The sequence below is a fragment of the Amblyomma mixtum genome, chromosome 5 (genome assembly GCF_055824585.1).
Source record: "Amblyomma mixtum isolate Tamu chromosome 5, ASM5582458v1, whole genome shotgun sequence".
NCBI lineage: Eukaryota > Metazoa > Arthropoda > Arachnida > Ixodida > Ixodidae > Amblyomma > Amblyomma mixtum.
In genome coordinates this window covers 116,305,877-116,329,146 of record NC_143016.1, presented here as the reverse complement: position 1 = coordinate 116,329,146, position 23,270 = coordinate 116,305,877, and the positions used below count along the sequence as shown (strand labels likewise).

The 23,270-nt window shown below is 45.9% G+C and overlaps 1 protein-coding gene across 1 annotated transcript in view; it reads right to left on the bottom strand.

The window, feature by feature from the left end:
• LOC149343422 (uncharacterized) overlaps window positions 1-23,270 on the bottom strand; it is a 67,243-nt gene that overhangs the window by 25,977 nt on the left and 17,996 nt on the right. Inside the window, exons 10-22 of the mRNA XM_089546964.1 lie at window positions 21,635-21,784; window positions 20,324-20,478; window positions 19,138-19,243; window positions 18,346-18,471; window positions 18,018-18,068; window positions 16,359-16,629; window positions 10,584-10,784; window positions 9,729-9,943; window positions 7,564-7,725; window positions 5,553-5,858; window positions 3,928-3,972; window positions 2,841-2,934; window positions 1,205-1,362 (exon numbers count right to left, since the gene is read on the bottom strand). Of these exons, the coding sequence (XP_089403090.1) occupies window positions 1,205-1,362; window positions 2,841-2,934; window positions 3,928-3,972; window positions 5,553-5,858; window positions 7,564-7,725; window positions 9,729-9,943; window positions 10,584-10,784; window positions 16,359-16,629; window positions 18,018-18,068; window positions 18,346-18,471; window positions 19,138-19,243; window positions 20,324-20,478; window positions 21,635-21,784 (2,040 nt within the window). The remainder of the gene's footprint in view (window positions 1-1,204; window positions 1,363-2,840; window positions 2,935-3,927; window positions 3,973-5,552; window positions 5,859-7,563; window positions 7,726-9,728; window positions 9,944-10,583; window positions 10,785-16,358; window positions 16,630-18,017; window positions 18,069-18,345; window positions 18,472-19,137; window positions 19,244-20,323; window positions 20,479-21,634; window positions 21,785-23,270) is intronic.

Genomic DNA, 23,270 nt, shown 5'->3' with positions numbered 1-23,270 from the left:
TGGCCGGACATTCGGCATCTGCCGAGCACAACATTGACTGGACACAGGCACGTGTGGTAGCGAAAGAGAGGAACAGAGCATCACGGCTCTATCTTGAGTCGCTGATCATTCAGATGACAGCAAATACGCTGAACCGTAATGATGGTAATTTGCCCCCTGTATACGCAAGATCGCTGGGTTCTGTGATACGCCGTATATAAGGCAACGGTTCCCCGCTTCGCCTCATTGTGAACAAGGCTCCCGTGTGGGAGCCGAAACGTCATTCCATCTTTCTTTTTTGGTTGGTGCCTTTCATTTTTCGTCATGTCCCATCCCGACCAGACGGGCTTCCGTCAAACTCTTGACTTCAAATGCTTATACATCTTCCTTTATAAATGCAAGTTTTTATGCATAAAGCATTGGTCGTGAGTCGACACTTGTCCTGGGTCTTCGTTTCTTGTAGTCCGTTGTTTTTTGCACCGTTTTACCAGTTTATCATTTTACCAACTCGCCCAACGTATAGTTTTGCTAAAAAAACAGGAACTGATTTCACATGAACTAGCTTTTCCTAGATCTCCCGTGGATATGTCCTTGCATTCAACCCATATTACTAATTAATGAGATAAAATATAGAATTCGATTAAGCAAAATAAATGCAAAAAGAACTAGTGTGGCTTAAGCAGTGTGTGCTTGTCTATGTTGTCATATAAAAAAAATTCACGGTTAAGCTTGCGGCGTTACACGAATAATTCAGTTCGAAGCTAACGCCTGTGCCAAGTTTGGCCGTTGAGTTTGTCATGTTCAAGCTCTGCTTCAGGCAAACATTGTTCTTGTCGCGGCTTTCGCTTTTTCTCCCGGTCACGGCTGGGAAAATTCAGTTAGTTTCAGTTTTGATTCCTTCAGTGGGCCTGGTGACTGCAGAACTCATGTTTAAAATGACAAATTCCTGCACATGCGGCATTCGCTTTAACGCTCACGATTATTTGCCAAAATGAGCTTCAGTCCTTACAGTTAATACGCTTTAACTATTTCCCATTACTTTGCTCCAACGATGCACAATTTTCACGTACTTTAAACGCCAAGGGCCGGTGCGCATGAAAACCTGCTTTCAGGCTGTGGCGATGGCCGAATTTTCTAAGTAACCAGGAAAAGAAGCTGCTCTGTTTGCGCTCGTGGTGGTTTGAATCCTGCTTGGGGATGGAGCCCCGACGCGTAATAAGCTTACCGGAGAAATTGGCGCTGCGTGTGTAGCAGCTCACTGCCGAGGGCGATGTCTCGTTGGCCAGCTGAACCTGCAGCGCACCGTCGATGTCACGCTTGTTCACGTACAAGTGCATGAAGCGCTGGCTCTCTCGGCCGATGTTCAGGCGGTGGGCCAGAAACCTAGAAAATTTACCAGTGCGTCTTGTATGGCATGGCTAGGTTTGTTATCCGGGGATTGAAACTGTCAGCACTACGCCATGTTTGAGTTTTTCTTTATAGTCGAAAAGAGTCCTTTTTTCTGAATCAATAGCATGGGCTTGCGTGTATTGGTGCATTTCTGTTCACTTATGGCACAGTGATGTGCAGCTAAGATGCCGCCTTCGACAGGGTGTATTGCTAAGAGCAGAAGTGAGATTGGATATGAGAATCAACATCTGTGTTGCAACGGTAGTTCATTAGTTTCAACATATACATCCCATTAAGTAATGTTAAAGACGTAACTATATATGGCATGTGAAGTGTGGTTCTCGCCTTTCACATCTCACTCAGAAGTGATAAGCCATACAATGTTCGTTATATTTCTTTCTGTCCACTGGATCTTGAAAGCATTCGACGTAAGTGTGGAACCTAGGCGGCGTGGTTTGCACGTTGCTATTTAGGCTAGCAAAATGCTCCTTATTACCAAAAAAAAAAAGTTACTCTCTAAGACCGGATGTCCACTTCGACCTAACACCCAATGCTGGTTGGTATACGAAACGCATGACTTTGATTGGAAAGAATGGTTTCGTGCCTTGCGAAGGGTACAAAACCATTGTTTTGTTCGCAGCCTTGTATAACAAATTCAGAATGCCAGAAACGTCATGATTTCAGATGTGCTGCGGGCGCAAATTTTCACTCTGGCTACTTATAACCTCCATGTCGAGGAAACGAAGATGTGGTATTTTTAACAAGAAATTGAAATTTGTGGCCTAGGACCACTGCATGGCGTGTTTCAAATTCAACCACTTCACACAGTGCCCCCTCGCAAAAAAAAAAAGATGAGCACAACTCCACTTGTGCATTCAGTATCCATGAATCGATCACTTTCAAAAATCATGATACTAATACGCCACCCTCACGTTATTGTGCAAGACTCTACTGTTCGTCAAGACAGTATATCAGCGCCTTTTATTTTCACCTCACACGCTATTCTGGCAATGACACAAGATCATAAATTTTGACCGGTCATACCAAGGAAGCCAGCAAGGTGTACTGCTGTGAACATGGGTTTGTTTGTCAAGTGAAGAAAGTCGAGCAAAAACTTGAAAACGCACTACATCTGTGACAAACATGTTTCCATTAAGTGCCTGAACATCATTCTGCAGAGATGCATTTAATTAGACGTTATTCCAAGCAAAATAACATTTTGATATATATGAAAGATACAAATGTGATTTGAAACTCGGAATGTTTAGTATTCAGCCACTACCATGGAGCAGCTCTGCGGACTCTGAAGCGCGTATTAGTCCAATGGTAAAGGATTAATCACCGAGGCACATAAAATAACCGAGGCACTCAGTATCAAAGCCTCTGCTAAGAAGCACTCAGTGATCAAGGATAATCCCGCTATGTTTGCCCGAAGAATTCATGCCCGAGAATAAAGAAAATTACGGACTTACTCCACCGTTTTTCTTTGCTGCTCCATCCATTGGTCGTTAGCGTATGCGTCTGCATCCATGATAACGAAGACATCACCCGGCGTTCTGCACTCCGCTGCCAGCCCGAATAAAGCATAGGAAAGAAACATTTCATCACTGCGCATGCACATTTTCAAATTCTATTGGACGCCATGTTTGTTGGTCACTGTTCGTGCTGTGTGTATATGCTTCTGCGTTTCGTCTGCAAATAACCATTCATTTATTCCCTGGCAAGGTTTCTTGACACTGTAGCAAACCTTCTAGGCAATGTAGCTATTAGAAATAAACGCTGAGATCTTGTCAATATGTTCTACTTGATTTTTTACAGTTGTTAGTGCAAGCTGAGCCGCACCCAGCCATCTTTCTAATAATATCTGAAAAGGTCCTTTGGCTCTGTAACCATCATTTTTTTGCTCTTGCGTTGTGTAACAGGTATGCCCGTGATTTAGTTGAAAGATGCATGCCCACCTTTCTGGAGCAAGAGTTTTGAAAATTGGAAAACTGTAAGACACTGTTATGGAAATGTTGAAGGTAATGGTCCATTATTCTGATATATAGCAAAATCTTTCTTTTAAAGTGTTTCCATCGATCAAATAGAACAATTAAGACTGCCATGAAAAACCAATTGGGAAAGCTTTTGTAGATAGCAAAACCAGGAATAGAAAAAAATACAAGACTGCCATCAGGTGATCTGCAGACGTATTGAGTATTATAGTGAAATCTTGAATGATATGATAAATTGGCGTTCATAAATGGTTCCAAGCTCAAAATAGCTTTTGTCCAGAATTGCTGGGTATGGAACGTTAAAAGAGATGTCTTGAGACAGGCAATATGAACGTATGGAGCGCATTCGATTATATAGGCCTTTAATAAAAGGAAACGATCTTTATTGAGGAATATTTCAGTCCTTTTTCCGGCCGTGAAAAACTGTTTCTGTACCTTTTCCCAATTTTTTTTTTGTGTGCTATCTGCTAAACTGCGCGTGATATAACCGGTTTCCCAAAGAGGTGATATTTTAATGGCGAGTTTCGTAGCAGAGCCGCACAAACAGGTTCAACACTTTGCTCACCTTGGTCTGGTGTGGGCGGATACCTGTCACAAAATGCAGGACTTCCTGGGTAGAAGAGAAAGCGTTAAAGAAAGACCTGTACATTCTCATTAACAGTCAGTAGAAGCGAGGCGTATATTTTAATTTCCCGTTGCACTTAAGCAGAGCTTTGAAGTGGCCACAGTTTTACTAGTTTGCTCGCGTGACATTCTTGTACTCACTTCAGAGACATCTTGTTCAATTCCTGGCATTTATTTTTCTTTTTTTATTTGCTTACTCACTTAACACCGGCACCTGTAGGCTTTACAGTAGGCAGAAAGTATAAGCGTGGTATATTAATAGGATTGCACAGCATAAAACAACATGGCCACAAGTTCTTCACAAGCACAGTTCTTCACTGGTACACTGGAACATCAAAGCACAGTTGACTTTGCCTTCACTTTGAGCTTACGCAGAACACTCATAATCGTTATGAGCGTCATTTTTACTCAACCTTAGGACAAAGGTGTTGGTAAAAACAATCACTGTCACCTTCGCTGAACGAATCAAATAGACTAAGTTCCAAATTATTTGAAAAATCTAGTATGCTGTCATCATTGAGAATACTGTTGGTATATTTAAAAGTAGGACTGCGCTAATAAGACAAAGAGAGGAGGCATAGGAACTAAAATGAAACTCGTGGTGTCGTTTTCGTTCCTATGTGTCCTGTCCTTGTCTTATTCGCGAAGTCCTCCTTTTAAATGAAATGAACCAACTGGCCCGCAAGAACGTTCTAATTTCAGTATAAATGTTACTAAGTTCAATCAAGGCACATGCGATGGTTTTCTTCCAGAATTTCGAAAGCAGGAGAGATTCCGAAGGTGGGCAGTATGCTGCCGCAATCGAACTGCAAGGAACGAAAAGTTTAGCGCCGCGCCATAGTCGATTCATGTGGAGGCGCTCATAACGCACATGCATGGACTACAAAAATTTCGCGACAATGCAATGTTCAGTCATCTTCAGCAAAGCGTGCACTCATGCTGAAACTCGGAGGCCAAGGCTTATATGTAGCTCAGCACCACTCGCCTACTAAGGCATGACAGTAGTTTATTCGTGGCCGTTATTATTATAACGAAATGCAATTTTTCTGTACGCAAGTCGTTGATAACGTTCGTATATTAACTTAGTTTTCCGTCCCCCTTGTGGAGATCAGTGTTAAGCCTTTTGATAGCGATAGGTATAACTCGATAAGTAATAGCGCCATGTCACAGCGCCACTGCTAAACTTCATTGTTTCACACGATCTAACATTTTGCCCGAAAATTCTCTTCTTGTGTTAATATCCATAAAAATACTTCGAACTTATTCGATTAAGTTTGACTGCAATTCATTTCGCATTCCATTAGGTGCCTTACTACAGTACTCGTGTTCGAGTCAGTGGAACAGCTACACTATTCGTGTTCGATTCGGTTCCGAAAAAAGTGCACTGTCCTCAAAGCCGTACGTTTTGCACGTAGAAAGCTGCTCCTTTTCTAGATATTGGGAGTGGATACTGCCGCAACCTGCTGAGTCTTGATTGGTCTGCCGTCGGCATTAGAAACTAAAACAGCCTCCTTTCTAAAAAAACCCTCGCAAGGTTTGGAATCACATGCCGTGTACGCCACTCACTGAGCAAGTCCCTACGAAGCCGTTGCAGGAACTCGTCAGCAGCCGCGGCCACGAACAGGCTGAGCCTCTTGGAGCTCTGTCCGTAGCGGTGCAGCAGGTAGGCGCGTGCCATGTGGCTCACGTTGCCTTCGAGCAGGCCGTCACGCAGGTATGGGTACAGCAGCTCTCGGCGACCGCACACAGAGAGAGACGGAACGCCGGGAACAGCGCGGGGCACGCCGGAAACGCCGTAGTAGAGAGCCAGCAGCCGACTCAGAGGCATCCCTCGGGCCGCCATGAGACGGGAGTACTTGCCGAGTAGAAGGCCTGTGACGAAATCAAATTTATTTCTAATGCCGTGGTTGGAAAGAAGCCAACAGTCGTGGTCATGAAAGGCAATTACGTGGGCATAAGGAGAGTCGCATTGGTTCTAAACAAATATTAACGAGTTCCTTCCTTTCTTTATTCCTGTCTGATCTAATGCAGAGGGATAAACAATTAGAGTTTTCGTAAGGGGCTGTTTCCTTGGTGACTTGTGATAGCATGCGAAAGTTGTGAGCAGAAATTTCGCTCGCTAATACCCGAGTAGTTTGGTAATAGTCAAAAGAATGTGATAATCCGCCATTCAGCCCGCCGCCATTCAGCCCGCCGCCATTGAGCCGCACTTATTCACACACTGCGGTGGCCCAATGTCTACGGGGCGCCGTTCCCACTGAGCAAGAGGCGCTGAGGGGTTTAACCCGGTCCCCGCGGTTGCTATACGAATGAAGCACAGAGCAAAGCCTCTTGCTTACTCTTTCTGTATTTCTGCTCTCGCTTTCCCTTTCCTCCCTTCCGTCACGGCACAGTTCAGGTGCCCACCAAGAAGGGAGAGCTACTTAGTTTCCTCAAAGATTACCAATTTGGCTTGAGCTGTTCTTATTTTGCGTTAAAGAACTCCAGATAGCCGGAAATGGTTTGGAGACCATTAGGTCTAAGGCGTGGCTCAGAGTTACTCTCTCGGCTTTTATGAGAAAAATATGCCTGATAATGTCGCACTTCATTCAGTGCCTTATAGAAACCACAATGCGTCAAGTGGAGGAATGCACACAACACTAAAATTAGCACTCCAGCGCCAACGTCAACACTGCAATACTATGCATGCGCAACTGGACAGTAAGCGATGCGGACGTATCTGTGCTCACTACAATGGAAATTCAATGGTTTTTTAGAACTGAGCCTAAAAAGGGCTTTGTCCTAGCTTCAAGACAGCAAAAGAGCGCCTTCACGAAGAGCTTCCACTGGAAGGTTTTAGATCAAGTGCCTTATCGGGCTAAAATAACAGCGCCACGTCTGAATTGTCGCTAACAACAAGAGCACACTTCCTTGCTCAAAAAGTGTCACTGATGGTTCTAAATGTGAGGAAATTTCCAAATTAACCATGATGCACCACTTCTGATCGCTTTGGGATCTTCTATCTCCACTGTGTTATGAAATATATTATGCGACGAAGAAGAAACAACTCCTGTATCGCATGTGCTCCGCGCACATAATAGCGTGATTGCGCAGGATCTAACATATGCATGAGTTGGGATTCAGTGAGGAAATGTGGAACAGCTCCTTCTAGTGTATCCATGCTTTCATGAAGAACACCGCATTTTCTGCACCACAACAGCTAAGCACGGGTGGTGTCGTTCTTTGTTGGCTCGCGTACTCAGTAGCTCTGCTAATTTTGAAGATTTCAGGGGTCACTCGCTTTTTCGGACTGTGAGACGCTACAACACTTTGTTGTCTGCTGCTGAAAGGAACGGACGAAGGAACTGCCCGAAACATCCTTGCAGGACCAAGATCACTGAGCTGAATAATGTTGTCGCACAGTTGGACACTAGATGTATGCGCATCACTTTATTTCAGTGTCCGCCCACTAATCCCTTTTCCCCAAATCAATATCAATTTTTTTTTGGGGGGGGGGGAAGATAGCCCTCTTTAGGTTTGAGTCAGAGAGCATTACCACATTGCAATTGAACGAATGCGTGCCGTCGTGAAAACGTACCGTCGATGGCGCCCCTGAGCAGGCTGTAGGAGCACCAGTGTCGCTTTCCTCCAGTCCTGTAGGCGCTGGGGCAGGACTCTCCTATCCAGGCGCCCTCGTGGCCGATGATGCTGCCCCCGTGGTGGTGCAGCAAACTCTCCACCGATGAGATGGCCAGCACCACTGGCAAGTTCGAAGAAAGAGAGAGATATGGGTGCCATATAGCGGCGTGGCCCTTGAACGGTCATACATTACACTTAGTATTCATAGGACGGCCTCAAAGAGCAAATTACGCGCAAGGAACTGCACAGTGCCCACGTTCGATCGACGCGACCAGCAGCCCTAAGAGGATTTTTGAGGGTTTAAGTATATGACAGAATTGGAATTAGAGATCAATGCTTCTGCATGCTTATGCTTCAAAATAGAGCGTGCACAAAGCGCTCCGTGCCGTAAGATGGAAATAAGTGCCGACGTCAAAGACCAGTCGACAAGAGCGTGATGATCAGGATTTGGATAAATGTGAAATTGTTATCATAACAGCGAACGTCATAGTATAATGTATCATATAACTGGATGAACGACATTCGTTGAACCTGCGTCTCCGCGTGGCCCAAAGTGTTGCCCAGGAACAAACACTCCAGCTTAATATGTAGATCTGAGCCGCCTTCTGCGACGTGTTCAATTAAACGGAGACAGTTTTAATGGCGGCAACTGCCTTCGTGGGTGAATGAGTGCAAGCACTGCAATTTGGCGAGCCTTTTGTCAATGTAATATGCAAAGTAAGGAGTGGAGAAATAAATGACGGAGTTAAGCAGACGAACGCTCGTTAAAGGAAGCCCTATATTACGGTTTACTTTAACTGATGGTTAGTGAAGACATGTCGACTAAACTTAGGATCGCAATAACTTCTTGAAATGCGTGGTGACTGCATTATGAGGTTGTGAGAAACATACATAATGCAGGCTTCGGTATGGTTGCCAGTAACATATCATAACTTCAGCAGTTAGTGCTTACGTGAACATAATTGAATGTGTGGCTCCTTCTGCAAGCAAGACTGAAGCGAAAGAAAAGAGTAAGCTCACTTGTCAGTACTTTCCTTTAAAGAAGCAGCGTGCACCACTCTGATACCCTGCCTACCGTATTGAAATGGTCGCTGTTAGTGTTCCTAAAGGCAAATGAAAAAACCAACAGAATGTCTCTCAATATAAATGTCTTCTGACGGATGCTGTGGCGTTATACTGAATAGTAGCTCCTTCCTTATTTCTACTATCGTTGGATGAGTTAGAGCTCAGCACACTCTGCATTTGATATTGTCTAGTACCGTCATTTATTAATGTTCCTTTGTGTTCCATTATCAGGAATTGCGGGATAACGGACTGGTTCATTTGTTTTGCTGACACATGAGACATGACAGGAAACACCTCCATTTTGCTTGTCTGAAAAAAGAAAGACACACAGCGGCAGGTAAGTTGTAACCTGATGACCGTATAGTTCCGAGCGGTGCAGAGTCAGGCGACTCGGCTAAGATGCGGCACGCTTGGAGGCATAGGCTTAGGCTACACCATTAGGTGGTGTGATTGAGACCTTAAAATGTAAATTTTGGAAAAATTTATTCTCTGGTCGCACAAACGCAACGTTTACCGAAGGAAAGCTCAGTCTCTGTCCTACATTCAGGTAGTAAGAAAAAGGATTAATGCTGTATGTTCTTGAAAACTGTTGTAACCGTGACAGCTCTTAACACTGGCCGGTTCTATATTCTCCTATAGTTAAAAAAAATGGAACACTTTTGGAACTTGTGCGGGGCAAGGCATCGATACGCTGCCGTCTTTAATGCGTACAGCAGATAATCTACAACATAAATCATGAAGATAAAATCAGTCGGTCATCTTGACTATCACTGATTGCATAAAATGCGACTTTCCCTTTGAAGGGCTGTGGCTGCAAGGCTTAGTGGTGCTGGCTAGCAGCTATCCTGAATTCCCGGTAATGCTAACGAATATGAGCAGCACATGCTTCAGCTCTCGAAGTAGCTTGAGGTAACCGGACACAGGTGAATAAGGATAAAGCTGACGCGAAAGGTATGCAACGCCACTTGAACAATGATAGTTGTACGCTGCTCCGAACTTTTCGTCCGGCAGTAAAGTACCTGAGCAGCAAACTCCAAGAACTGAAATATGTACACGAACCACCAACAGTAGCTGATAGCAGAGGATCTACAGGTGGAAGGTGGTGGTGGTTGGGTGGCTCGTCGGCCTGCAAGACGTCGGTAAGGTTTCCCGGCCTCTGGATGATGCCGACTGCAACACCTTGCAGCACTTTGCCCAGCGCTACGGCGATCTTAGGCGCTTCCCAGCTGACCTGCGCCACGCCCTTCTCTACGGTGAAGACGCTGTCATTGTCCCTGCGGGAAAGCAAGCAAAAACGGGCAGGAAGGAAGCTCGTTTAAACTAATACGTGCGGACTAATGGCCAAGTCGACATATCCTCTCCGCACTTTTCAACATTCTAACCGTGGATCCTTCTTGGAATACCAGCCCATAATGGCACGTGCACCGATTGATTTTCTATTGCACTTGAATCAAGCAAATGCTATCAAGCACGATTACATACCCCGGAAGTAAGTATTACATTAAGAACCCAATTTATTTGTTATTGTTTAGACAAGAAAGTAGAAATATTCACTATTGATGTTGAGACAAAGGAGAATGGAATGCACAATGCTCCGTCGTACCTAAAAGTTCATAGAATGTGAACTGAAGTAGTTCAGAAGCATCTTCTATTTCCAGTTTTGCGTGGTTAACTCACCGACGGGTGCCATTATAACGCTGCCGTCGTCTGAGGTCAACATGCAACTTTTCCGATCAGCAGCTAAAATTTTCAAAACAGTGTAGATGCAGTGTGCTTTGTTCCTTATTTTGTGGAATTGCTCTGAAATGAGCTTTTTTTGCATGAGTTTCTTGGTGATCAACAGAAACGCTCTCTTCGTGCTGCAGACTGATTGCTGTAACATATTTACCACGCGTTAAAACTAGGTATGCTCACTTGCTCTCGTGGAACGAGTGGTGAAGCATGAAGAACAGCGCGCACATCTCCCTCTCCGTGAGGATGCTCTTGTTGAACGCCAACGGCTCCTCCTCCATGCCCCTGGGCCACGGGTTCAGCCATGACTCCAGCGCCATCTGCTCGCCCATGCCCCGGCCGACCCTGCTGATATCAGTTGCTTCGTGTTCGCTGATTGTGAACCTGCAAGCGCGGACCGCACATCTTAGATACACCCCTCAATACACCACAGCTACTTCTTGTCAGTGCTGGCTTTTCAGAGGGAGCGGAATAGTGCAAGAAATTTCGGTCGCTTTCTCGAGAAGACCTGTTAGGTTTGAGCTCATATAACGTCGCATCTCCGGAACGGAGTGAATGACGTCGTCACCTTTTCACAGGCAGACAGCCAGTTAATTAGGCCCACATACTGGCTTATCGGTCTCACCGGTGAGCTATTATTTCTAAAGCGCTGGGTTGATCCTGTTAGAGGAAGCAGATGAGGCTGGACAGGGGTGGCGGGCAGTATGAAGTTATTATCAGAGTGCTCTGTTACTAAAGAACAAGAGGTTACGTGGTGTCGTCTACAGACGAGTTCGCGTTGGCCACCAAACCGCACACCACTCGGAGCTGTGTGGTTTAATGCCGATATATGAAGAATTGGTCCTTCTCTGCTTAACATTCATCGATGACTGTGAGTCCTCATACCACTACCAGCGCAGTGGCGCGGCAGTAAAGCGACGCGCTACTGCACTGGCAGGAGGCTGTTTCCTGTCACAGCTGTTGAGGACGGAGGGGCCCTTGAGTTGTGGGGGTCATTCAGCACCGCAGATCCGGGTTCTGAAGGTCAAACTCCATTAAGGAGGAAACTGTACAGAAGGTTTATTTTACATATTTGCAGTTGACAAAGTAGTGCTCTGGTCACAAAACAACATCCCGTTAAATAGGCTTCGTATTCGCCAGATCCCTGACTGGGGAATAAAGTTTGAAGAACGATGTCCAATCAGATGGGCAGTTGTGGACGCTGCTGGTACCACCCATGGCAGGGGGCGGTGCTGGGCTCTCTTGCTCTCTCGTCGCTCGGTCGATGGAAAGGGGTAGAGACAGAGTCATCAAACACTGATGTGTCACTTTGATTACTGCGGCCAGTCTTCTGCTCGTTGCCTCCCAGCAGGTGAACGAACGTCTTCGTACTCCCCCGCCGGATGTCAGAAGCACGACACCTCTGTCGAGGACACAGTCGTCTTTCAATCAGCAGCAGCGGCTTGACCTTGCGCAGCACCACTCCGTCGTCCGCCGACCTGAGGGCAGACTCGGCCACTTGACGGCGCCACCGTCGCCGCTGCTTCCGCCGTCGCCAGCCCTCACCGTATCTTTGATTTACGATGGCTCACGTCTGATAGTAATTCCTCCCAGGCCCGTGTTCTCCGATCTTAACAGAGCCACCGGAAAGAATGGTGGGAAACGTGCTGCTCTTTCAGAGGAACTTCTCGCGTAGCAGGCGCGGCGCTCCACCGAACTTACCCAAGCTTACTTTGTGGCCATAAAGTGCGGGCACCTTCTGTAGACGCCACGCATGAGGCAAGTAATGCGTACACATTGAAAACGAAAAATTAAGACTGTCTGTTTCAACGGCTGAAATATATTTCTTAAGGAGCTTCAAAATACAACTACAGCGCATTCGCATCAAACCCTGCTAAGGACAGAGTCACGGACAGCACTGCGCATCACCCACGCAAAATAAATCTCTACACAAAGATAACAGGATGGCAGTGTAGCAGTTGTCACAAGTGCGGCGAAAGATACTTTTGACAAAGTAGTCGCTTGGTATCGTTCAAGAGAGAAAACAGCGCAAAATCCGGACAGCTATTGCGCTGGTTTTCGACCCGTACGCTCAAATGCGCCGCACCCAAGTCACTGTCTTTTAAGAAGACTGTTCAAAGGAGTAAGCATCTCCCAACAGACTGTAATCAGTCTGAACTGAGCGCTGGATTCGGACTCAGTGAAAAAGGAAGGTTTACAACAAACATAGTGATTTGTTCACTGGTAAAAATAATGTGGTTGAGTGTATGCTTCTAAGCTGATGTGTTCAACAACTGAGAATGTAGTGCATAATGTGATGGAACTGAAAGTGGGCGCAGGATGCTTTGGGTGGTGAGATGATGAACGGCGATCGAAAATGAAATGGTCCTCGGCGCAGCCTGTGTGACGGTCTGTGTGCACGAAGAGCGCGAGACAGAGCAACGTGCTTAGACTACCTTGTACTGCTGCTTGCGCAAATCAGAGGAGGTGTATGTGATAGTTATAAGTAGGAAGGTAAAATGTGTAGCAAAAGGTACTTGGACCGCATGGTCACTTCTTTTCGGCAGGCGCTAACAAAGTCCTCGTTGTGAGGATGACACTACTTTTCACACTCCAGGGATTTAGAGCTCCGGCGCGCCGCAAATGCTTCACACAATGCTCAAAAGCTGACTCTGCGGCTAGGGTAATTTTCACCATCCCTGCACACATTCGTTCGAGGGAGTTCGCAGGGAATAGAGGTCAACGACGGGTGCTATCATTTGCTGGAGGCGCAAAATTTCTCCCCAGGGTAAACCTCTTCCACAGTTATGGAAGAGGTTTACCCTGGGGAGAAATTTTGCGCCTCCAGCAAATGATAGCACCCGTCGTTGACCTCTATTCCCTACGAACTCCCTCGAACGAATGTGTGCAGGGATGGTGAAAATTACCCTGGCCGCAGAGTCAGCTTTTGAGCATTGTGTGAAGCATTTGCGGCGCGGCGGAGCTCTAAATCCCTGGAGTGTGAAAAGTAGTGTCATCCTCACAACGAGGACTTTGTTAGCGCCTGCCGAAAAGAAGTGACCATGCGGTCCAAGTACCTTTTGCTACACATTTTACCTTCCTACTGTGGAAGAGGTTTACGCGGCCATAAGAAACACCACCAGAAACACGGCAGCCGGAGCGGACAGAATCGACAACGCCCTAATCCGCAACCTGAGCGACGACCTCATACAAGAGCTCGTCACCTTTCTTAACAAACATTGGGAGGCGGAGACGGTTCCCGAAGATCGGAAACACGCCGAAGTAATAATGATACCTAAACCTGGTAAAAAGCTACAAATTGAAAACCTCAGGCCTATATCACTAACGTCGTGCCTTGGCAAGCTTTACGAACGGGTTGTGACTTTCAGACTGCAAAATTATATGGAAGACAACGACTGTGTACCACATACCATGTTCAGCTTCAGAGCGAAGCTCTCGACGCAGGACGTTCTCCTCCAAATACAAGAAGATGTCCTGCGAAACGTACCTCGGACGGGAGAAAATGTCATGATGGCCCTGGACATCAAGGGGGCACTCGATAACGTCAGCCACGAAGCGATCCTTACGGGCCTAGACAACCTGGATTGCGGACGCAGAATCCACGGCTTCGTCAAAGCCTTCCTGTCCGATAGAACTGCCACCATCGGTATAGGAGACCTTCGATCGGAAAAAATTCGCACTCCAAACAAAGGAACACCCCAAGGGTCAGTTATCTCACCCCTACTCTTCAACATCGCTATGATAGGCCTAGCTCGAAAACTAGAAAACATCGAAGGCATCAGGCATGCAATGTATGCTGACGATATAACAGTCTGGACAAACACGGGCTGTCTCGGAGAGAAGGAAGAAAGGCTACAGCAAGCGGCCTCTTGTGTAGAGCAATACCTCGCAGAAAGAGGACTCTCATGCTCGACCGAGAAATCGGAACTGCTGAGAGTCTGGAGAGGCAAGCAAAACCGGACCGTCCCAACCAACGAGGACCTAAAACTCAACGTCTACATAGAAGGGACGCCCATACCCGAAAAGACAACAATAAGAATTTTGGGCATGTGGGTTCAATCCAACCAGCGCAGTACTCACACTTTTACCCTACTGAAAGCAACAACGCTACAAGTCGCACGCATGATCACCCGCATCACCAACAGGCGACATGGCATGCGTGAAGAAGACACACTAAAACTAGTCAGAAGCCTAGTAGTTAGTCGAATCACGTGCAGCCTACCCTAGCAGTGCCTCAACAAAAATGAAATACAACAAGCGGATGCCCTGCTACGCAAAGCGTATAAGACAGCGCTCCGACTACCACGCAACACGTCTACAGAAAAACTCATGGCCCTGGGATTACACAACACCTTTGAGGAGCTACGAGAGGCGCAGCTTGAGTCGCAAAAACTCAGGTTGTTGCAAACAACGACAGGAAGAGCGCTCCTGCAGAGGCTCGGATACCGCGAGCAGATGCGAGAAATGTCGAGGACGGCAACAATCCCCGACGAGCTTCGCAAGACCCTCAAGGTAGCGCCAATACCAAAAAACATGGATCCCAACCTCCATCGAGGCAGAAGAGAAGCGAGGGCCGAATTCATCGTGAAAACATACGCTGCTCAAGCCACGACCGTGTATACAGACGCGTCTTGGAGAGGAGGAGATACCAAAATCGCTGTAGCGGCGGTGGTCGATTCGTCTTTACGCGAAATGACCAGCGCGTCTCTCCGAGGCTGCACAGCTGCAGAGTCCGAGGAAGTAGCCGTTGCTCTAGCGTTGGCGGAGGGCTATAGAACCGGGCGGTCACTAACAATACTTACGGACTCTCAAACAGCCTGCCGAAATTACATGAATGGCAGGATAGGTCGTCACGCGCTCCGTATACTCCTCGCAGCGAGTGACAGAATTAAAAACCGGGAAGAACAAAACGACAAGATCCGACACAAAATTGTGTGGGTACCGGGGCACACGGGGGTGGCAGGGAACCGAGAGGCCGACAGGATAGCTCGAGGATACATTACTTTCCGAGCTTCCGACGAGACCGCGGAACTCGCGCCAGCACCCAGGGAATACTCGGCCATACTACAAAACTATAGAGGCAGAAGAATGCGATATCCCCCACCGCACAAATCTCTCAGCAGAGAGGAAGCTGTCACTTGGAGACAATTACAAACAGGCTCTTTCCCAAACCTACATATACTAAACAAAATGCACCCTACGATATACACGAACAAATGTCCCTGGTGCGACGAAAAACCTACACTATACCACATCACATGGGCCTGCCAAAACATAGACGTGGTCCCCAAAATACAAAACCCGAGTGCGGAGCAGTGGGAGACTCTGCTGTCCAGCGACCGCTGCGAAGACCAACAAGGTCTGGTACAGCGAGCTCAACGGGCGGCAGTGGCCAGCGGAGCCCTGGACTGAGGGCAACCGACCATTGATTAGAGGCGGACGACTTCGACAGAGAAGGCTCCTGGGGGTAGAACCAAGACGTCTCTGAAGATGCCCCCAAACCGCAGGAAAAACCATTAGTGTAAATAAAGTTTTCCCTTCCTTCCTTCCCCAGGGTAATTATTGGCTGCACTGTCGGAGTCCTAGTATGCCGTACGCGGAAAATTGCCTGGTTGACATGCTAACCAGTGACAGTTGCCGCGGATGAGCTGAAATGAGCGAAGGTGCTAAAGTAATCTTGCGATACAGCCCGGCACAGATCCCGTCGGCCTTAGAGCGGACAGCGTTAAGGCGCTCGCGCTGTATGTTCGGGTCATTCGCATTATCATCAAGGAGTGCCAAGGGACTAGAATAAATATGTCCGTTAGATATTAGCATAGCTCTCTTTTGTACGTTAAGATCCATCCTAAAGTCTGAAATACAGGCGTAGTTCCCGGAAGCCCTATAATGCTGTGAATTCAGAAAGAATTCCGGACATGCGAAGGAGCCGAACAGACTCTTGTATTTCACTAAGCTCACCAGTTTAGCAGTAGCGTGGCGATGTCAAAAAGGTTTCTCTCTGGGTACGCCGTCTCTATCTTCTCCACCAAATCCACGAAGTAGCCGACGCTGAGCGCTATGGGTGCTTCACTGTCAGGTGATGTAGTCCCGTTCAGTCGCATGTACTTCGGACACTTCATGCTCAGCGCTCTTTGCAGCGATTGCGGGGTATCCGGAGCTTTAGGCAACGGGACGCTCACACGCTCTTCAATTGTTGGGTAAAGGGCGTCTCGAACAGACTGGAATTCAACTGCAAACCAACAGAAAGACAATAATATTGCTAAGAGGTAATAATTTCTTACTAATTAGGAATTTGAAATAGTTGCACCGCAATAGATATATTTAACAGCTGTTTGTTTTGACACGTGGTTTGGAATGCTTACATGTCTTGGACAACACCAACTGGTGCCATCTGTTGGCCAGCAATAGCGAGCAGCACATGACTGAATTGGAATATTTTCATTTGTAATTGAGATAAAACTAAACCCTCCCGTGAAATGGCCCGCGAAGATGCTGGTAAAACGCGCTGCAGAATCGGACTTATAAAATGCTTTTTGTGCTCGCGCCAAATAGTTTTGGCGGCCTTAGGAAATCAGTGGAGAGAAACAAACATTCGAAATTCCCGAGGTAATCTTTGATGCTCAGCGCCTTGCAGCGTGTGGTGCCAGCCGCACGATCTAGAAGCGCTTTAACAGATTTCCTGGGCTTGATGTCCATCATCTGACGTTGAATGCTAGTCGCGAGCTAAAATTCCTGAGACAAATTTTCAAGAAATCTAAGGGAATCATATCATATCTGTCAAGCGTACGTCCCATCCTTGAGTAAGGCTAGCAGTGCTTGGGACACATAAACTAAGTAAACATAAATGAACTTAAACGCATACAAGTAAGGGCTGCCCGCTTCGTGACAGGCGATTATGACTTCTCAAAAACAACACGCGATATTTCTAAAAATCTTGAATGACCTCTGCTCTGCTCCAGATAAGAATGAAGTATTTCCGTTGACGCTATTTTATATTGTTCACAAATCTAGAATGGGCGTCGCTAAAGAAAATACATATCCAAACTCTTATGTCCGTACAAAACGGAAATTAATTAAAACTTGAATACAGTTGCAGGACAAAGCTATACAAGTGCAGTTTTTTCCCAAAGACAATACATGAATGGAGCGGGTTTTCTTTATCTTCGAGCCGAAATTTGAAAACATTTTTGCCCGAATAATTTCAGTACTCCACGTTTTAAATTTTGTTACGCTTTGTCCCCGTTCCTGTGTTACTGCGTGACTTACGCGGGCAGTTATAAAAGATAAACAGTTGCATTCCTTTAATTTGGCTCTTGTCAACGCAAAACGACTGAGATGTTATTTGTGCTCCAATGGTGTTTCTTGCCTTCTATCATTTCCTTACATTAATGCCGGTAAAAGCATCCGAAGTATGTCAGTAAATAAATAAATAAATAAACAAACAAATCAGCAAATGCGTGAATCAGATAAACTCAGTAACATAAGTACCCGACCGCTGTACGTGGTGCAGACAGTAAAATTTGCTGAACACAGCATAGCTTCTTTCTTTTGTTTACCCTTACCATAAATAATTTTCGGGAAATATAACCGGCAGGAAAAACAAGTGTATTTACTTACTCTCATAGTTGATAATGACTTTCGTTTGGTCTGGAAGCTGGCATCCTGGATCTGCGTTTGACATACACAAAAAAACACACGTGGCAGCTAATATCCTTTTCTGCGTTTAAAAACCTCATCCGCATTAGATTTTGCGCATAATTTCCGAACACAGAACTGTAAAACTGCCGAAATAGAATTGGGCCAAGCTAGTAAGGATGCATGAGATTCTATTAAAAATATGATACGAAAACAGAATAGTGATTGTATCGGACCAGCAAGAAACAGTTATCAATAAACGAAGAAGCGGAAAGGAGTAGCCCTCGAAAAACCGGCAGAGTTCTCTTACCTGTACACTCCATGAAAGGTTCACCGGCTTTTCTTGGAAGCGCCGTGACGGAGAATCGGAGCGAATGACAACTGGAGGCTTCCTTACTGGCGCAGATTTTCTTGACGGTGTATCGAATCGCCTTGACTGGATATGCGGTGACGATAAGAAAAAGGTAATATTAAAGCGGACCTGTGGTATCTGCCTAACGATAACCACCTATCTTGAAGACGTGATGCATATATAAATAGAAACTGGACGTTCAACGATTGCAATTGAGTAGTTTTACTCAACTCTGACTTCTCATTGGCTGAAATAATTCCCCATGTTCTTGCATATTGTGGAAAATGTTCTAGCCAAAAGCCAATGGGCATGCTTTGCGCTTTGCCATCCCAAATTAAATTCATTTTATCGATAAATATAGCAATTTTACAGGCACAAGCATAAAAGTAGCAAACGCACTGGGGATATTTTTTTTTTGTAAAAACTCGTTCAGGGATAAAAAAAAAACATCGAAAAATTATAGAAGCGAAAAAAAACTTTCATGACAAGTTCGGCTAAGTGTCAAACGTAATTAAGATCCCTGAGGAAACATTACAAGCAGATTAAAACGGCATTTCTTAACGCTTGTAAAGATAGGGGGTGAGCGCTTTTAGGATCATAGTAAATGGTTGCGTGATTGTTGTGAGAAACATGAAAATAGGGAAACAAATTTTCGGCCACACTTTCTACAGATCTAGGCGACATCGTGTCTACTTATCCTGTAACGTAGTGCTTGAAACTTCGAAACAGCGTTTTATGTGAAATACTGACCTTTGCTGCCAGTTTCCTGACAGAGATCCCTGTAGGAAGTCATCTTGGTGCTGTTCGAGTTGAGGCGGTCCAAGCACACTTTAATGGGCAGGTGCTGCGACTCGAACTAAAGGACCGTTTTCAGAAAGCGATATTTCACCACCTTCACACTCTTTTCATATATCCTCCTGAGTCCAGGAAGGTAACTGCATCACCAGTTTTCACCAAAATTTAGAATATGATAACTGGAGCCTCGAAACATGAGTTAAATAATTTAAATAGATTTTCTTCCTTTAAAACTTTTGTATGTGTTTTGGGGAAACGCTCAATATGGAGGAAACTGTTATATTTCCTAAGCACAGAGGATAATCAGAGCTTCTGTTGCCCAGATGTCTGCTTATGGCTGCTGGTAGCTCTTCTTACGTGCACACTTTAGCACACGTAAAAAAGCCTCTAGAAATGATGTACCACCTGCTGAAATTTCCGTAATCTCATATGCTATTTTCTGACACACCCCACCAGAGGAACATTATCGCACTGATTTCCATCCGTTTGAGAACTTCAGAACAGAGGGGAAGGGTAAGACTTAGAGCGTATTTACTAAATAGCAATACGTGTTCTGAGAAAGTCCTTAATGGAACTGAACCCCCTTCCCCGAATATCGCACCTAGGTTTTCTTTGCCACGTAAATTGAACAAATTTTCTATAGCCGGCTCTTGGGAGGATATCCCCTGCGGCATGAGTGGTATTTTATGAAAACAGACCATCTAAAGTAAACAATTTACTGTAGCTTGAGTATGTTTCGCCAATTTCCTCTTGAAATGTCCTTATTTTAATAATACATTCTTTCAACTCCCATTTCCGGCAATCTCAGTCGAGAATCACATCGAAATGGGACTGAAAACGATGGCGAAACTCAAACAGCAGCCGGCTCAAATTCCTGTTCAATATGCCACCATACAAGAAAAAAAGAAATTCTAGAGCGACCCGAGCTGCATTCGAATATATGTCGGTGTGAACCCAGTGGTTTATAGGGTGACAGAGGCAGAATGCAGAAAGCAAAACGGCACACATCACTGATAATTTTTTAACAGAGCTTGAGGAAAATAGTTTCAAATTTCCTACAAACGTAAGCACGCAAACAAAAGAGCCGTGGAAAGCAGTCTATACATACTGAGGAAATATTGAAATAAGACGGTGGTCATACCGTGACATTTAGTGCCCGAGGAACGTCGGCGAAGTGTCCCGGGTGCAGAGCCCAATGCCGGACGGTGAGCGGTGCTTGGAAGTCTTCCAGAGCATCAGACACATGAGCGACTGGCGAACGTTGGCGGCACTCATGACAGATGATGCTCATGGGCGCTGCGAGGAATTGTGGTCAAAACTGTTACGTGGGGTACAATCATCATTAACACATACACTCTAAACAAAAAGGAGTAAATAGTTGCTGGCTTCAAGCGCATTCCTTTTTGTAAAAGGGAGTGCTCTTGAGGACAGCTGACTCTCTTTTTACTCCCACTTACGAGCATCATGTATAGATTGCAAGAGCTTGCCCTGGGTGAAGTATTATGTTGCATATGCTTTTCCTTTTGCAGCTCTTTTGCAGGACCCACACGAGCAAGTTGACACGTGCCACTAAAAAACATAATAGACTGCCGTGGATGGGGTGCTCTGTCAGTGCTTTCAACCCTAAGTGTCCGAGCCAGTGCCACCTAACCTGTGGTGCTAATGGTAACAAAATTGCAAGAGAGGGAACGACATATATTTTTACGCAACCATAAGCCAAACAAGTGACTGATATATGACTCAAATCCGCCACGGTGGCTCACTGACTCGCGTTCGGATAACGATCCCAAGGTCCAGGGTAGAATGCCTGCAGCGGCGGCCGCATTTTAATGGAAGTGAAATGCATAAACGCGGGCGTGCTGCGTTGTGTCAGCGGAAGGTAAATACATAAGAGAACTTGCTGTTGGGTTTTTGGGTTCCGGTTTGTTCTTAATTTTTTAAGGCGCGAAAACAGAATAAAACACGAAACACAAAGGCGCTTCGTCGTGTTGTCTACCTTCATGCTTGTGTTCTGTTTTCTCGCCTTAAAAACAAATAATGACCCAGTTAAAGAAGCCGACATGGGCTAAACTCATTCGGGGCCCTCCACTATGGCGTCTCTCAGAGCGTATGCGGCGTCACTTCGGGATGCTAAGCCCCACAATTTGCACTTCACGTATTTTACTCATAAAAGAGTTAATCAGGTGATACCGCGTCGCCTGTCGCCTTGAGTTCAAGCTGATTGTACGGTAAAGGGCACAGCTAGGAGACCTAACTTAAAATCAAGATGGTACTTCTCAGCCGTTTACCATTCGAACTGTATGTTATGAGCACCTGGAGGCACGGACAAATAGTCCTTTCTTGTGCTTTGCCACACCCCGTTGTATATCGCCTGTTCACGAATTGTTTTGCAGCAAGTTTTTTTGTGTGTAGAGCAGACATGTAAACTCTGAATGAGGAGCAAGTGGCGAACCTTGGCAAACCTCTTCGGCGAGCTCGCGTGATATCTGCCTCAGCAGGATGTCATCCATAGAATTTGGGATGACAACAACAGCATCTTGGGGGCCTTGCTTGAAGGCGCGTAGGATGTCTGTCCTAGGGCCAACAGTGAACACCTTTAGGTCTGGGAAGAAAGCAGAGTAGCATAATGAGGACTGCGGAAGCAGGGCAACGCAAGAACTGAACTGGAGAACAGAGAAATCAAAGAATCGACTTCCATGAATTTGGTAAAAAAAATGTCTGGCACCACTCAACTCCATGGGCAAAAACCCGCTTGCAAAAGTACACAATTCGCTTCTGGAAATAACCCTTTGCGTTTCAAAAAGAAAGTAGGGTTATAATAGGATAGATATTTCCACAGTTGCTCAACAATACACATACTTTAACGCCGTAGCGTTAAGGGCCCCCTGTCGCAGAAAAGCCGGTGTCGTCGTCGACGTCGAAAAATCGCAGAAGCATTAATAAATAAAACCGAGTAGGTAACTGGTCGAGTTGGGAATCGAACGAAGGTCACCGGAGTGCGAGACGAGCACGCTAACCACGTCACCACGCCAGCTGCATGATTTGGAAAGAACAATTATTTTTTCTTTCATGGTATTTATTCTACATGGTTATGTACAGAAAGGATATATATATACATATATATGTGTGTGCGTATACACACACAAAAAAACTATTTACAGAGCACCTAGGTAGGCGCTACGCGGCACAAACATGATAAAAAACATAACACAACTAACAGGGCGGCAAAGTTATACAGCCCATCAGAAGAGGAAACCAATCCAGTAAAAAGTCCAATTCTTTGTAAATGTCCGTTACCTGCAGCGAAATTCGGCTGAAATGAATTCTGGGTGGAACAACAGGTTCAGCGTTGCGGTGTTGCGTCCAGGTTTTCCAAAGGCCAAATCATATCATAGGGTTTCGAGTCAGGTTGGGAAACAACAACCTAGCGCACAGTGTAGGAATTTAGGAGAAAATCTTTCTGTAGAGTCCTCTGCAGCACATCCCAAAACAAAATCACTAGACGCGCCTTTGTTCCTTTCAAACTATGTCGTTGTTTTATTGACTGCAAAGACGTGGTTTGGAATGAACAAAGGCGCGTCTAGTGAATTCGGTGTTGTCTTAGAAGGGTGCTTTAGGGACATGTGCTGCGGTGCATATTAGTAATTATGAGCATGCAAATTACAGAAGTCGCAGTTAAGGGAATAGAAAAGTGCGTTTCCGCTACTTTTCCTCTTCACTTGGCGCGCACATAGTGCCATGAGCCGGCGCCCACTAAAACCACTCCCTCCTCCTCCTCCTCCTCCTCCTCCTCCTCCTCCTCCTCCTCGCAATGTATGCCACTGCCCCAGCGAGTACCGCGCGACGGCAGCGGCTCCCGCTCGTCTGGTTTGGGCGCAGTGGGGGCGTGCGTGGACGCAGGAATCACGCGGTGAGCGGCGAACAACGCAGCGCACATCCAAGGCGCGTTCACCACGAAGCTTGCTGCCCGTTCGTTCGGCGCCGAAGCTATGCTGGCGTTCGTGGCATCGGGTTTGTCGAGAACGATGTGCCGACGAACTACTTCTGCAAAGTGAGTTTAGGTGAGAAGTGAGAAAGAAAAGGAATGA